Raw genomic sequence first — 14,833 nt, 5'->3', positions numbered from 1 at the left:
TAGCATGACTGCTTGTCACAACAAATACTTGCATCATTCCGTTGTGTTGGCCTCATTTTTACATCCATACTGAATTATAACTAAACACCACTGCACAATGCTTTCTTCATGATTTCCATTAATCCTATTGCTTTGTATAGTGGGTTTTTGAGATGCCATGTGGGGTGTTTATTGACTGTAGTAATGAGGATGTATTTTTATTGCATTCCAGTAGTAATATTTTGTATTTTTGGACCTTTTGTTTCGCAATTATTTGATTATATGAGAGAGAGAGAGAGAGAGTGATAGTCAAGCACTAGTTTTACTCATGACTCAGTTTTCCTGAAGTTGAGGGGGTGGATAATTTTGTGAATTTGGTCATTTCCTTGGTTTAAAAAAATATTAGAAAAAAGATTTTGCAGAAAATGGCTCTGTATATTTTCATCTAACATAGAATTTAAGTGTCTTGTGTTATGTCTTTTAATTTGTGAATTTACCTTCAGATACTATTAAGTCAATTCTAGGGTATTTTTATTTTCCTTATTTCCTTACACTATCTTACTTAATTTGACTTAGGTAACTGTATTGTGTTTTTAGATATAGAGGTACAGAAAATGAAGAAGGCGGTAGAATCCCTTATGGCAGCAAATGAAGAGAAGGTAGCGAAGTCATTTTTTCCCTCTATAATCATTCATCAAAGTGAGTTAAATCTCTTAGGAAAATCTGTATACATGTTGCAATTCAATACAAAATCAAATTTGTAAGAATCAAGTATTCACTATAGTCAGAAGCACTGCTGTACCTTTTAAATGGAAAGATGCTGGGCATTTATGAGCTCTGTCCCATGTCCTCACAAATCAGTGTCATTAAATTCAGTGGGACTGCATTCTACACCATGTTTTGAAATGTAAAGAGCTCCAACGCAAGTCCCAGGATATAAATAGAGGCCACATTTCCAAAGGACATTCTGTAAAGTATGGTTCGTTTTCATGTATGGTTTTGCATATTTACATGCATGTACATTTAATAGGATGTTTTCTTTTGATCACCAGAGTCCTAAATCTTTTGATTACTGCTTCCTTTGTAAATGACACATGCATTATACTTGACCTTTGACTTAAAGAGGGAGCTGAAATCCAGTTTCAAGGCTGGGACAATTCTGTTGATTAACCAGATAATAGCTTTTGCTAAATATAAGTATTTGATATTTCAAAGCCTCAAAGAATTCTGGGTCCTGTCCCATCCATACTTCTAGTCACACAGCCAATTAAATTGAATAATATCAAGTATTCATATTTATTATTTTTTATTTACGAAAGGAAAAAGATCAATCACAATTTTCCTTAATTTAAGGATCGGAAGATAGAAGAGCTTCGACAGTCTCTGAATAGGTACAAGAAAGTTCAAGACATGGTGATACTGGCTCAAGGTAAAAAAGGTATTGTACAGTTTAAGAAGTTTTAAACTCTGTTCCCATTTAAACTGTAGGTGCATTGTGATAGTGTTACATTTTGACTCTTAGACTTACGATCTTTGAAGGTATCTCTTAGGTATAATAAAACAGTATACCAGAGCAAACTGTTAAATTTCCTTTTCTGTCTGTGCTGCTGCACATTTGGGTGCATCCGGTAGTAGTGACTACTGTTGTCAGTTGCTTATTTCCCCAGTGTAAAGTTAGCTTGAATGTGATGAGTTCTCACATTCTTTCCATTGCCTCTTGAAATGCCTTTCTTGATTAGGTACTACATTAACTGCTAAATATCGCAATTCCCTTCACTTGCAAGTGTTCCGTGGGAGGGGTTGGAAGCTGAGAAGAGCAGACCCTAAGCATGCATGTTCCTTCCAGCCAAACAAGCACTGCCACAGCAGTTGCACACACTTATAGCAATGCCCAAGAGCTGCAAAAATACCTGTAGCAAAGTGGACATGCTACCAAGGCTGTGTTGTAATGGCACACAATGTCTTTGGCATGTAATGGAATCCCCACAAACCACCATATGCAGCAGCTATGGAATAGTTCTTCCTTTCTGGAGTGGGGGGAAAGCTGGCTTTTCTTCATCTCTACTACTAACCTCTTCTCTCTTTGTCTCCCTGTCCACCTTCCCACACCCCTCAGATAATGAGCATAACCATGTGGCTGAAATGGTTGTTATATAATATACTTACATGTTGTAGCATGTGATGTTATGTTTCATACACTGAAAGGCTGGTGGAGCATTCCAGATCCAGGAACTTCTGATTCCCAAAGGTGATAAATGTTGAGGGTGGTGGTCATCAGTTTAATGTAACTACACAGAGTACCCTTTCTTTCCCCTTTCTCCCTTAAAAGATAAGCAAAACAAGCACATGGAGAGCATTACCCTGAAATGGTTCTGGGTTTTCAGATGAAAACACTCAGATGTTAGAAAACAAGCACTATCTTTACAGTTACAATCCAGGCCTATTTGCATTATAGCTCCTATAGGATGATTTTTTTTTCCCCACATCATACTGCTCTTCCAGTACTCAAGTCACATTTTGTAGTTCATCATCCTCTGAAAGACCTGTCTTCAACAAATTTTGGACATTAGCATTCTGCTAATGTATGTATACATAATATATGCACAACTTTAAAAGTCTGTGCGCTGTGATGTTGCATTGCTACATTTTGAAAACCTACTTTGTGTGCGAGTTCTTTGAAGGCTTACACAGCCTTTCACAGGCCTGAACTGCCCCGAGTGTGTTGCCTTCTTTAGGGCAGATGACAAGGGCTTGTGGTTTTTGTTTGTTTGTTTTTCCTCAGCTTCTCTCAGCTTAGTGTCAGGAACATAAACTGAAACTGGAAATGGCATGCTTTGAAGCATTTTGGGCTCAGGTTGCATAGGGAAGTCTTTTTGCTACCTCCTTGTTAGTAAGTGGCTCCTTCTCCCCTTGTTGTAAGGGGACAAGAGATCAGACAGTTCTCCCTGTCTGTGGGCATCAATTTTGGTATGTAAGAACCTTTCCTTCCTCAAAACCAGCACTCACGAACACTAAGAACACAACTTGAATGTCTTCATTCTGCCAAAGCTAGGATCACACAGAATCTGTGAGGGAAGAGGAAAGAGGGTCATGAGTGCAAAGCAACAAGCTTAATGTGAAAGAGGAGGAACATTTTTAAAATAGGGATTGCTTTTTCATGGAGTGCCATTCCTTCAAAGAGAGGAAGAGGGTAAAACAGACATCGAGTCTCTGGGAACTGTGGTGTATGGTTGATTCATAGAGCAATGGACAGGCAGTGAAAAATGAGCAAGAAATAGTGATATGGTTTAGTGGAGGACTTGTTAGTGTTAGGTCAGAGGTTGGACTCAATGATCTTGAGGTCTCTTCCAACCTAGAAATTCTGTGATTCTGTGAAAGATGTAAACAGACTTTGGCTTATATTTGTATCAGGTCTTTTGCAACAAGTGCTAGGCTTCTGCTTGCTTTTTAGAAAGTATCAGTTTCCTTGAACGTTCCCCTACTGGGGTCAGTACTCCGGTGTTAGTGACAAGTATGGAAATCCAGGTGTGTAATGAGGCAGTTCAGGAGCAGCAAGTCACTCTGTGGACGCAGAGGATGTCAGATGCTGATGCAGGCTACTGAGTTAACTAAATGAAACACACTCAGTTTGTGGCAGCCTGCAAACATAAAGCAGTCACTTAAAAGCTGGTGTTAAGTTCTTGTGCTGTGGACTGCATTTTTCCTATGGGTAACTTAAAGACACCACAGAGACGGGTTGTTTTTGTCTCAGGCAAACTTTGACCCATCCCCTTAGTCTTTCCCTAGTTAATATGCAAAAAGTAGTATTTAGTATGAAATCCCAGGACATGAGACAGGAAATAACTACTTCAGTTTATTGAGCTTTTTGAAATGGATCCAACTAAATGCCTTTACAGGGGGCTGGGCTTTTGCTGTCAGATGCGTGTTTCCCTTCTGCTTCAACCCTGCCACGCTGTGGCAGATGAATTAGGAAGCAGCATGTGGTACCTTCTCCTATTGGACTTTCTCCTAAAAATACATAATTCAAGCCTCTTCCAATAGCCCATAAATGAGGATACTGGCTGCACCTTGCATAGGAATGAGAGTTATCATGTATCCAGAAGTCAAACTAACAAATTTCCCGTCTTCTCTCCCTGCAGGCAAGGAAAGTGACAGTGAAGACTTCTTGCATTCAGGATCAGTTTCTACAGTTTTATTGGACACACCAACTCTGACTGACCCAGAGAAAAGTCCATCCCCAACTCCTGTAACAGCATCTCCAATCCATGATGAGTTTAACATGAATATTCAAGAAGAGGTATCTCTTTTTTCATTTTTTAATTCCTTTACTCCTTGAAAATATTGCCTGTTCTGGACTCATGTTAGAGACATCAAAACTCGAGATTCTGAAAATATTTTTTTCAGGGTCTCAGTTTTAGTAATCTTTCCTAACCTTTTGGACAAGGTGGATTTCTTGTGAAACCTGCTGAGGAGTTTCATTGGAATCCAGCTGAATTTATTTTCCTTAATCAGATGGGATCAGGAAATAGCAAATAGCTGTATTTGTCATGATAATGGGTCTTAACTATTTTTCATATCAAACATGTCTGTTTTTGGAGCTGAATTTCATTGTTCAGGAACTGGAAGTTAACATGCTGGGACTCATTTAATATACCCTATCATATTTAAAATGATGCAATCATCAATGTATGAATGGTAATCATGTAATGATTGTAATCATCATTACATGATTGAATTCAGTGAAATAACTAGGTTATTGTCAAATCTCTTATTTTTTTATAATCACATTTTTCAGTAATAAATCTACAGATCTCTTCTCTTAAAACTCTGAATCAAAGAAGGGATTTGATAGACATAACTAAACAGCATGATAGACAAAACTAAACAGCATGAACACACGCTGAAGAAAAGATGTTCAGCAGCTTTCTGGTATTCTTTGAGTGGCCTGAGGACAGGCATGAACCTGAAAAATTAACTACTCTTCTTGGAGTCTGTGGTAGAGAGAGATTTAGCTGGCAGCCTGTGGTGGCTTTTAAGGTTTTTGTCTACGCCATAGCTTATCAGTGCAGCAATTCATGCTTTATCTTCCAGTGACATTTTTCAAGTAGTAAATCACCACTGTCTTTAAAACATACATATATATAATTTATTTCCTTTTTTTATAATTTTAATTTGGAGCCTTTTTATAGTTTATCTATCACATTTACCATTTATGACTGCTTAATTTGAGCTCATTTCAGTTTGAGATATTCTTCTTTCTTTTTAGAATTCCTTACAGATCCACACAAGTGTTTTACAGATTTCAATCCCATCTTTTTCATCAACGTCCAAGAGTTCAGAAATTGTTGCAGAAAAAGTGAAAACACAGCCTAGGTCAGATCCCGCAAGTGATTTGAGGTATTATTGTTTTCATGTATTTTTCAATTGTAAATCCAGTATTCTGTGATGTTTAATGAAAGTAATAATCTGCCAATGACGTCAAGTTATTAAGTTCATTAAATGAGACTAACGTTCACTTGACTAGCTATCACAAACTAATCATGTATTTGCAAACTGTTGATTAAATATTTTTCAGTAAGTAAGCATTGATTTGGTGGTTGTTGCTTGTAGCAGCACTTACACTCTATTATCAGTTGTATCGCAATAAATGAACAGGAGAGAAAAACTGACCTAATGTAATTAAGGACACCGAATTTTTATTTTTATATAGTTTTACATCACCTAGGTCTGTTCTGAGATAGTGTTGGCTGTGCTAACGAATTTGTTCCTGATGATTTGCATTCAGGCATTTTCCACAGTTGCTAAAGATTGGTGTAAGGCACCACACAAACTGCCACAAAAGGGCTGTCCAACACTGACCTTGAGCTGTTAACAGTGCCTCAAAAGGAAACCACAAGAAGTGTTTCAAGAGATTAGAGAAGGAGATATCCTTGGTGTGCCATGCTTTGACATGATGAAATGCAGATATTTCTTCAGTTGTTCTTATGAGAACTGTGCCTGAGATTTTCCAATACCAGACTAAGCATGTAGATCCAGAAATTCAGAGAAGCCAGAGCAGGGGGTGCATGGCTGCACCCTAGGGCTGTGGCTGAAATGTGGCTCCTGTGCCCCAGACTGCAGCCTCCTGGGTGAGAGAGAACCTCATGCAGCTCTAGCCATTGCTGCAGATATTTATATCCTGCCTCTTAAAAACAAAATAAACAAACAACAACAACAAAACAGCAAAGCACCAACCAACAACAAAACTCCCAGCACTGTGGGTAAGTCACAGGGAGCCAGTCATCTCTGCTACTTGGTGTTGCAATGCTACACTATGCGTGCTGTAACCTCTGCTGCAGTACTGTAGTATTGTAGTTAACTTACAGTATGAGTTTTCTTTCCTGGGGCACTTGAGCTCAACTTCGTCTTTTAGAAGACTTGACAACTGTAGAGGAGAATATTTGGCATGTGCTAGTGTGGTAACAGCTGACGTGAAAATAAATAAAAGCAGGCTGAGATTTTAGGATTTGTATATTAGCAAGGTGTTTGCACGGAAAACTTAAATACGTTATTTTTTTCATATCTTTAATTTTTACAGTGAAGGAAGATCAACTGGTTCCTCCCCAGGAACTCAGCTGTGTGACGGTCCAGCGTAAGTATCAAAAATATTTGGGAAACATATGTGACTGTTGACTCAAAAACCCTAACCAATCCCTCCATATTTTACAGACACATGCAAATATGCCAAGTAATTCCAGCCAAGATGTAGCGGTGGTGGTTTTCTGTTCATGGCCGTTATTTTCCAATGCTTTACCTGTGCACACGTGCTAACAATTTCTTTTATATTATGAAGCATCTCTAATTGAGTCATAGACCATTGATAGACACTGAAATTAACAGTTTTCTGTAGTACAAGTGCCTCTGGTTTGCTTTTGTTCTTTTGATAGTGGGGAAAAGGTACTCAGCAGACTACAATGAAAACGTAATTTTAACCTGTCACATAACCTTATTGCTCAGGAAAACCAGTGGTACTATTTATGAGCTCAAGGTTGAGTCAAAGCAATTTGTTAACGATGTGTCCAAGTCAACGGGGCTTGTTTGGTCCATTGCATAATGCTCAATGGCTGTTTATATTTTGTGTGATGTAGTGCCATGAGACTATTCCCAAAGCCCTCATGCTGGTATAATGATAGGTAACATTGTAAAATGCAGTGAAGTTACTCTTTTAACTGTATGTAGGGAAGATTTAAATGGTAACTTTCTTTTCAGACTTGAGCACTCCAGCATAAGTCTCACCAGAACAGGGAGATACCTGGTCTGAAATGGAAAATGAACTGTAAATAAAATACTAAAGCATGATTGGCTTACTGTGCTTGGCTTCTGTAAGGATTAAATTAGTCAGAAGCCTCTTGCTAATAATACAGTTTCTCATAGCTTCTGTTTATATCACTTTTGCCTGTGTAACTTCTGCTTGTACCTCTGAAAATAAAACTTTAAATAAGAAGCCAAAAATATCCAAGGTAGGCATCATGTCACTGCAGCATTAGCATCAGTAATTATGATGTGGAGGTTCTTAGAATATCTCCTCAAACTGTGTGGGCTCTGATTAGTGTGTTGATTGCCTTAATTAGAAATGTCTTTGTTTTTGAGTATATCTCATCATGTATTGTAATGCTTTTCAAAAACGAACTCCTGAGAGTGTATTTATCTTAGAAAATTTAATGCCAATTACTCCGCTTGTTCTTCATGTTGTTTCAGAACTTCTTCACTGCAGAAGTCCAGCAGTCTAAGCAGTTTGAAGAAGGAGACATGTGAAGCGGTTGGTTTGAGCTCTTACTTCCATCTTTCCCTTTGAAATGGGGATGACATCTGTTATGGCACTGACCCTGCAGATGCCTTGTTTTCTTATTGTGAGAAACGCTGAGTCACAGCAAGGCTCCTCATATCATGTGTTACCAGTGGTCTCAAATGTGTGACATCTTCCAGACTTTATTAAAGGAGAAAATCTGTCCTTGCAAATGTAGTGTTTGTTTGTTTGTTTGTTTTTCTGCTTGAGGTGTTTACCAGAAAATCTCGTGCTGTGTTTTTCTTCAAATAATGAGTGGTGGTGTTTGTTTTTTTTAAACTTAAGTTGATATGCTTTTCTGATTTAAGACACACAGAAAATGTGCTACCACTTCCTTCCCGTGTTCAAGGCTAATAATTTTGGAAGGCTGTGTTCTAAAATACGGTCTGCGATGGCTCTACGTTTCAGGTGGTTGGGAACAAAATATTGAGCCATTGTGTTTCTGGTGATAGCTTCTGTTTAGGCCACTTTAGAAGAGACAAAACAGATAGACTCTGTCATCAAATCAGGGTTATTCCTGTGCGGTTTTTTTGACAGCCTAAACTGTTAAAAGCTCTTAAATTGTCTGATAGCCAAGCTGACCAAGAGCTGTGCTTTACAGCTTAAGAAGGATGTTGACAGTACTGAAAATATGACCAGAACTTGATTATGAAAGCTAGAAATTCCAGGTTGGAGGCTGTGGGGCTGGTTGGTTTGGACAGGCAAGGAGTAGAGGCTGTGGATGTTTCATCTACTTGGCTTCTACCCTGTCTGATTTCTGCTATGGGTCCTGTCACCCAGCTGTGCTCAATAGTGCCTTACAGGCTGCTTGTCACTGATTATGTACACAGCTAATCCCTTACAAAGTAAACTGAAGCAACTGTACTTTCATGTCAGCTCACTGACCTCAAAAAAAGCAAGAATTAGTCTGTGTGAAATACAGCTCCAAAGAGATAACTTTAGGGAATAAAAAAGTACAGAGAATGGGTATTTCAGTCAGTTCATCTCAGGGTGACTGTAATGAATTGGATACTGACTATAAACTGTGACTTCTAAAATGTGTTTCTTAATCTTTCCGAAACAGGACAGAGACCCTGCACAGAAGCCAACAGAGGTAATGTGTGTGTATGCTCCTGTGTGAATGCAGAGAAATGTGGACAGCAAGTAGGTGGTGAAAGGCTAGAACTTGTGAAATTGCAGCATGCAGTTCCAAAGGGAGAATGCAACAAGATAGCGAGGAGGATATGATGAATTGCCACAACCGCTTTGTATCTCACACATTCTTGTCCTCTCACACGTGAATTATCTTTTGGTCTGGTAGAGCATAAGGTTGCCATCTAAGCCAATGTTTCCCCCACATAATTCTACCACTCGATAATTAGCAAAGCTAACCATTAACTATTACACTGACTATAATTAATGTCTCTAAAAACCGTTGGGTTTCCAGATTGTTTTCTGTAACAGCTGTGTTCTTAAAGAGACTGTCATTGCAGAACAGTTACACCATGGTCTACCCTGCTATGTCAGTAGTTTGCATGCAACAGTTGCAGGAAGATCTGAGTGGAGAGAACACCTACATCAAACACCTATATCAGATACTGCTTTTAGCCCAAATGTGGTATCCATTCAGCAAAAGCCAAAGGAATGTGTTTGGATTGTGAATGAGTTTGTTTCTGCCTTTAAAGAAACAGTGAAACAGTGAAAAAGGTTAAAACTACTACTTGAAATTGGTGAACTGACGTTTCTGATTTTCTGTCCTGTCATTTTTACTCTTTGCTATGTGCTTACTCTCAGCTTGGTCAGTGGACATAATCAATTAATTAATTTCTTCTGAAATTGCGTAGCAGTGACAAGATGAAAGGGGCTATGTGGCACTTGGCAGAGAACTGATTTAGTGTGGGGGTTTTGTCTCCCTCATTGCTTCCCATTGCCCCTTCAGTGGGGGAGACAGAAACCCTGGAAAGCTGGAAAAGTTCAAAGCCTTCCAGGACTGTATTTTTATCTTTTTCATACCTGTAAGCCTTACTTGCAGAAACTGAGAAACATCTTCAAGACAACACGTTACTCTTAGAAGCTAGTGGTAGTAATCCTGGATCCCGAACATATTCAAATGAAGATCTTGTCTGTGTTCTCCTTTATGCCTTTTACCTTGTTTTCTTGTAGTAACAAAAGTAAAGGAATGACTCTTCAGGTTATCTGTCAACAGTCACTTTGTATCTTTCTAAAAGGTCCTTTGCAGTTCCCTGATACTGACTGTTTCCCTACCTTAAGCAGGTTAAACCTCCAATGGAAGGTAATAATTTTGCAACCCTCCCTCCAAAATCTCCTTCTCACGGTGTCACAGGAGATGAGGATAGTTTTGGTACCCGTAAAGCCAGATCTTCATTTGGACGAGGCTTTTTCAAGATCAAAAATAACAAGAGGACTGCAAGTGCCCCAAATCTGGGTAGGTATTGTGCACCTGCACTCAGATTCTGTGCATTTTGACAAATGTCTTAATAACAGAGAACTAGAGGTTTATTTTTTCTGGGTGCTGTAACAGTCCTAAGAAGCAGGAAAGCCAGCCTTGGTCTCACTGTGACTTGGTGGTACTGTTCTCAGTAGAATGATTGGAAAAAATGAAGCAACAGACAGAGAAAACCTCTCTGATGTAATGAAGTTAGTTGATCTGTCTTAACCTCTGCTGTGATATCTCCCCTGAGACTTTGTAATAGAATGCTGCAGTTCTGAAGTGCTGGCTGCCTGGTGGTAGTTCGCACATGAGACTTGTGGGTATTTTTTTTTCCCATGGTCCCATCCTCAGTTTATCTTTCATAAGATGTATGGAAATGAGGCAGTCTTCCTCTTTATTTTATGTGTATTTAAGTAGCCTTGCAAAGAGATTGTGACAACAAGAACAGCATTGACAAGTTATTCAAGCTCATTTTGAGTTCTAGACCTGTGATGGAAAGTGGTATTTTTTTTTGGTTTTGTCATTCGATGACATTTGGACGATGAAGAAATAAATTATTTTGCTTAATGCAGAAGTTGCTGTTACCAGTAGCTGAAATCCTACTTGCATTAGCTGCTCTGCTACAGTAGTATTTACACTGTTCCTGTTCAAGCATCAAGTGAGTCTGTGCATCAGATCTACTGCCATTTATCTAAAATGTTTTTATTTCTATTGCACAAAATTTAGGACTTTAGCTCTATCTTTCAGAAGCATAAAAGGGGATAGCTTCTTCTGTCTTGAGCAGAAGAGTCTCCTGCTTTTACTTACCAATGACAATTCTGGGTCATTTTTCAAAAGAACATGCTCACACATTTATTATGCATTGCACATAATTTACCTGTGTCATGTGGCATGGAAATTTACTAGCTTGAAGTAGATAAACAGTCTATTCTGAGGATTAGACTTTGCTTTGGTTTATTTTGTGCATGCTTTTGTGTAATCATCTGTTTCATCCTGAAATTTGTTTAACAAGATGGAGTTCTTGTGGCTGTCATAAAGGGCTGGAAGATGGGCCATCTAGAGCATGGTTCTGTGGATTTGAGTGTGTTACCCATGTTATCCAGGTTTCAGTGCTTCCATCTGTAAAACTGTTGTCCAGATACTTGCCACCCCACAGGAGCCTGCGTGAGTCACATAGCAGGTGACCTCCCTGCACTGAAGTGATGGAGGGTGCTGTTTTAACCTCTCCACCAAGGATCTTTACTGCATTTCTTTTTCTGTGAGAGAGGGATTAGCAGCAAATTGGTAATCCTAATCTCTCTGTAAATTCAATGTTGTATGTGGTGCATGTGCCTTATTGTACCTCCCTCCTTTTGTCTTGTATTTTGCTGATGTAAGTTTTGAAATGTATTTTACCTTGTCCCTCTGCGTGTTCTCTCCCCTTGTGCTGCGTGTGGTTATGTGCGTTGTTTGGATATCTGAAGATCGCAGTCGAAGTGCAAGTGCACCTACCTTAGGTATAGTAATACTGCATGTCTGCCTGTACCAGCACTGCGCTGTGACTGCTGCTAACAGCTGGTTATGGCCACACACTTTTAAAGCAAAAGCTACACGAGAGCTCTGCATCAAAACTGTACATTGTTAAAAGGAGTTTCCATGTAACATCTGCCCTCTGCTATAAGTCAGCTGTGCAATTTTTTGATAGCTGCTACTAATGAGAGATTGCGGGTTAATTTGCAGAGACCTTTGCCAAAGCTTTGAGCACAGAGTTACCTACAGACCAAGGTAGCAACTGAGAATCAGCAACATATAAACACATGGGGCACCTTTGTGCTGGTGCCCCTCTTGGACACCCCTGTATAAACTTGAAGGGTGGCAAAGCAGCGTTGGAGTGTATTTACTTCTCAGGCATTCATTTAGGGGAGCTCTGAGGGGAAGGGTATGTAAGTTATATTCTGAGACGTAGTTATATTTATTATGTAGTAAATGAATGAGAAATAATTGGGGCAGATTGAGATGGAGCTATTTATGTAGTAAAACCTGGTCTCACAATGTGAGCATTCCCTGAGTGATTCTGGCAAGGGCAGGGAGGACCTATAGAGTCTGACATTAGCAAATGGAGCTGTGTCAGCTGGGGTGGCAGCACAGCCATCGCGTGTCACCCTTGCTGACAAAGAGACACAAGTGCTCTTGGCCCTCTTGGTTTCCCATACAGCCCCATAAATGTCATCTCCTCTTAGAGGTTGTGTCAGTGGAGCAAGGTACAAGGAGCAAATATTGCAATACCCGCAAACCTCTGCTTCTAATGCATCTAGCCTTGTCCTTGATCTCTCTCTTCAGAATTATGTTTAAATGTGTTTTTGTTTTTTTTTTTTTTGTTCGTTTGTTTTTTTCTAAGCTAGCAATTTTTCTTATCCAATTAAAGCAAAGATCACTAATGCAAAAGCCTTCTTTGACACTACCGCTGTCTCTCGATGGCAGAATTCCCATATTCAATAGTGGTCAAACCGAAGTACGAAGAAATAATCTTTTATGTGACCTTGTTGCTTTACTATGAGGTTTCACTTGTAAATCACTGAAGGAAAATGGGGCATGTTCAAATGTAGTCTAGCTGAAACATCTAAAATTTTGCTCAGCAGAAAGGTATGCTGAGACCACATGTCCCAGCAGTATGTGCTCTAGTTTGAGTCATGCAACGTGTTTTCTTCTGGAAGTCTGAGAGTCCATGTCAAAAACAAACGATGGTCATCTAATTACACACCCACATGAAAATAGGGTAAAAGTGGCTGCAGGCCTGACTGTCAGCCTGCTGTAGGCTGCCTTGCTACAGCTGCTTCATCTGAGCAGGCTCGTGCTGTCACAGTTCCTCAGCAAGCAAGTGGCATAAGCTCCACATGGTTACTTTATTCAGCTATCTAGCACTTTGCTGCCACATCTCTGCTTATGTAGCCTAATAGATACTGTAATTTTGTGTAATTTCTTTTTAAATGGTCTTTAAGTAGTTTTGTTCTTTGTTAGCTTAGCTTTTACGAAACAGTCTTGTAACAACTTCACTTGTGAGTTTTGTTGTCAAAGAAAACAGCTATAGATTAAACTTCTCATGTTAATCAGAGTGCTCTATAGTTCTCTCCAAAGAGAAGATTCAGTTCAGACAGAGCCTAGACTTCATGGTATTTCTCTACAGAGGAACGAAATGCTCCAGAACTTGCATGGGGGAAGCCCTTTTTCCACCAATGACGTGAAAGGGCCCTCTTACTCCTGGGGTGTAGGAGGAATTGTTTGTTGCTGGAATTTTCTGAGTGGGGAACTGAGGAGATAACTTAGGAGATATTGCAGTTCTTTAGGAAAGATGCCCACAGGATAATATATTTATTTTTGGGGGGGGCTCTGGGGACTTCTGCTATGGCACTGATTTGTTCCTGGGCTTCTGTGAAAGGACACTCCCTGAGAAAGAGTGTATGTGGGATTTAAGTCGTTGATTAATTCACCAAATGTTTGTTGCCTACTCAACCAGCAAGGACATTGCCTTGGAGTGTTTCAGTAAGGCCCATGAATGAGGAAGACAAGCTCAATAATTTTAGATAGAGTTGTTCCAGAGTTCAGGAGTGTGTCTGTACAGTGCTGTGAAAGCAAGTCTTGATGGAACTTTGTTTTCTAATAGCTGAAACAGAAAAAGGATCTGCAGATCACTTGGATCTGGCTGGCTTGCCCCCTCGACCAAAAGAAACAGATAGTTTACAGATGACTCCGCCTTCTCCAGATTCCAAGAAAAAGGCCAGAGGAATCAAGAAGTTTTTTGGAAAGTAAGTGAAAGATGCAAAATGACTGTTCTGCAGAGCTGGATTTGCGAAGGGTTTTGCAAGGGTTCCAACCAAGCACTGGGGCTGCCCAAGCTGATGCCTTTGGGAGGAAGAAGCTGGTGGGCTTAGCAGGGGCACTGCTCTGTCTTCCGTCTTGTATGCATTTTCTGTCAAATCTGCCTTAGCTTCTCATCTTCCATTTTCCCCTCTCCAACCAGTGGCCCTGTGGTCTGTTCAAGGCAGGCTGTGGGCACGGCTGGTGTGACCGTCACAAGAGCAGGAACCAGCATGGTATTTAAGGGTTTTTTTGTTGGTTTTTTTTTTTTGGCTACTGGTGGGTTGGTGGTGGGTGCAGGAAGGGCTACAAACCCCATGGGAAATCTTGTGTGTGTTGGTTGTGCTAGTAGAAGCATTCCTTTTCTTTGGTCAAATGTTGAATATGCTTCCTTCCATTAATCTAGACTTAAAAGAAGTCAGTCTACCACCTTCAACCTAGATGACATGTCCGAGACTGAGTTCAAAAGAGGAGGGACAAGAGCAACTGCAGGGCCGCGACTGGGCTGGTCTCGAGACCTGGGGCAGTCTCACAAGTAAGATGAGTGGTGAAAAGTGTGCCAATGCTTTGTCTTCCTGGCAGCTCCAGTAGAGCACAGGGTCAAAAGGAGAATCACAGTGTCAAAAGGATACATTCCCTCCCCTGGCGAGCAGAAACAGGCAGATCCATGCTCTTTCTTCCTTTGAGAAGTGGTCTTGGCAAGGTTGAGGCTGGCTGGGTGGTGGGTGCCCAGGGGTGGGATTCTGCTGCTGAGTGAAGCTTTT

General features: G+C 40.1%; 1 protein-coding gene across 20 annotated transcripts in view; it reads left to right on the top strand.

The window, feature by feature from the left end:
* The window catches only part of PPFIBP1 (PPFIA binding protein 1), a 120,563-nt gene that overhangs the window by 92,940 nt on the left and 12,790 nt on the right, over positions 1–14,833 (top strand). For 7 of the 20 annotated variants that reach the window (XM_038173514.2, XM_038173513.2, XM_038173511.2 and 4 more), the window contains 11 exons: positions 577–638; positions 1,333–1,417; positions 4,119–4,276; positions 5,246–5,376; positions 6,557–6,610; positions 7,717–7,777; positions 8,868–8,897; positions 10,055–10,229; positions 11,699–11,731; positions 13,876–14,017; positions 14,476–14,604. In XM_038173514.2, coding sequence (XP_038029442.1) covers positions 577–638; positions 1,333–1,417; positions 4,119–4,276; positions 5,246–5,376; positions 6,557–6,610; positions 7,717–7,777; positions 8,868–8,897; positions 10,055–10,229; positions 11,699–11,731; positions 13,876–14,017; positions 14,476–14,604 — 1,060 coding nt within the window. The remainder of the gene's footprint in view (positions 1–576; positions 639–1,332; positions 1,418–4,118; positions 4,277–5,245; positions 5,377–6,556; positions 6,611–7,716; positions 7,778–8,867; positions 8,898–10,054; positions 10,230–11,698; positions 11,732–13,875; positions 14,018–14,475; positions 14,605–14,833) is intronic. The other 13 variants (XM_072041872.1, XM_072041862.1, XM_027450030.3 and 10 more) reach the window with 5 other exon arrangements.

The sequence above is a fragment of the Anas platyrhynchos genome, chromosome 1 (assembly GCF_047663525.1).
Source record: "Anas platyrhynchos isolate ZD024472 breed Pekin duck chromosome 1, IASCAAS_PekinDuck_T2T, whole genome shotgun sequence".
In the NCBI taxonomy this organism is placed as follows: Eukaryota; Metazoa; Chordata; class Aves; order Anseriformes; family Anatidae; genus Anas; species Anas platyrhynchos.
The sequence above is the reverse complement of the archived record's forward strand: the minus strand, read 5'-3'. Positions and strand labels throughout refer to the sequence as shown.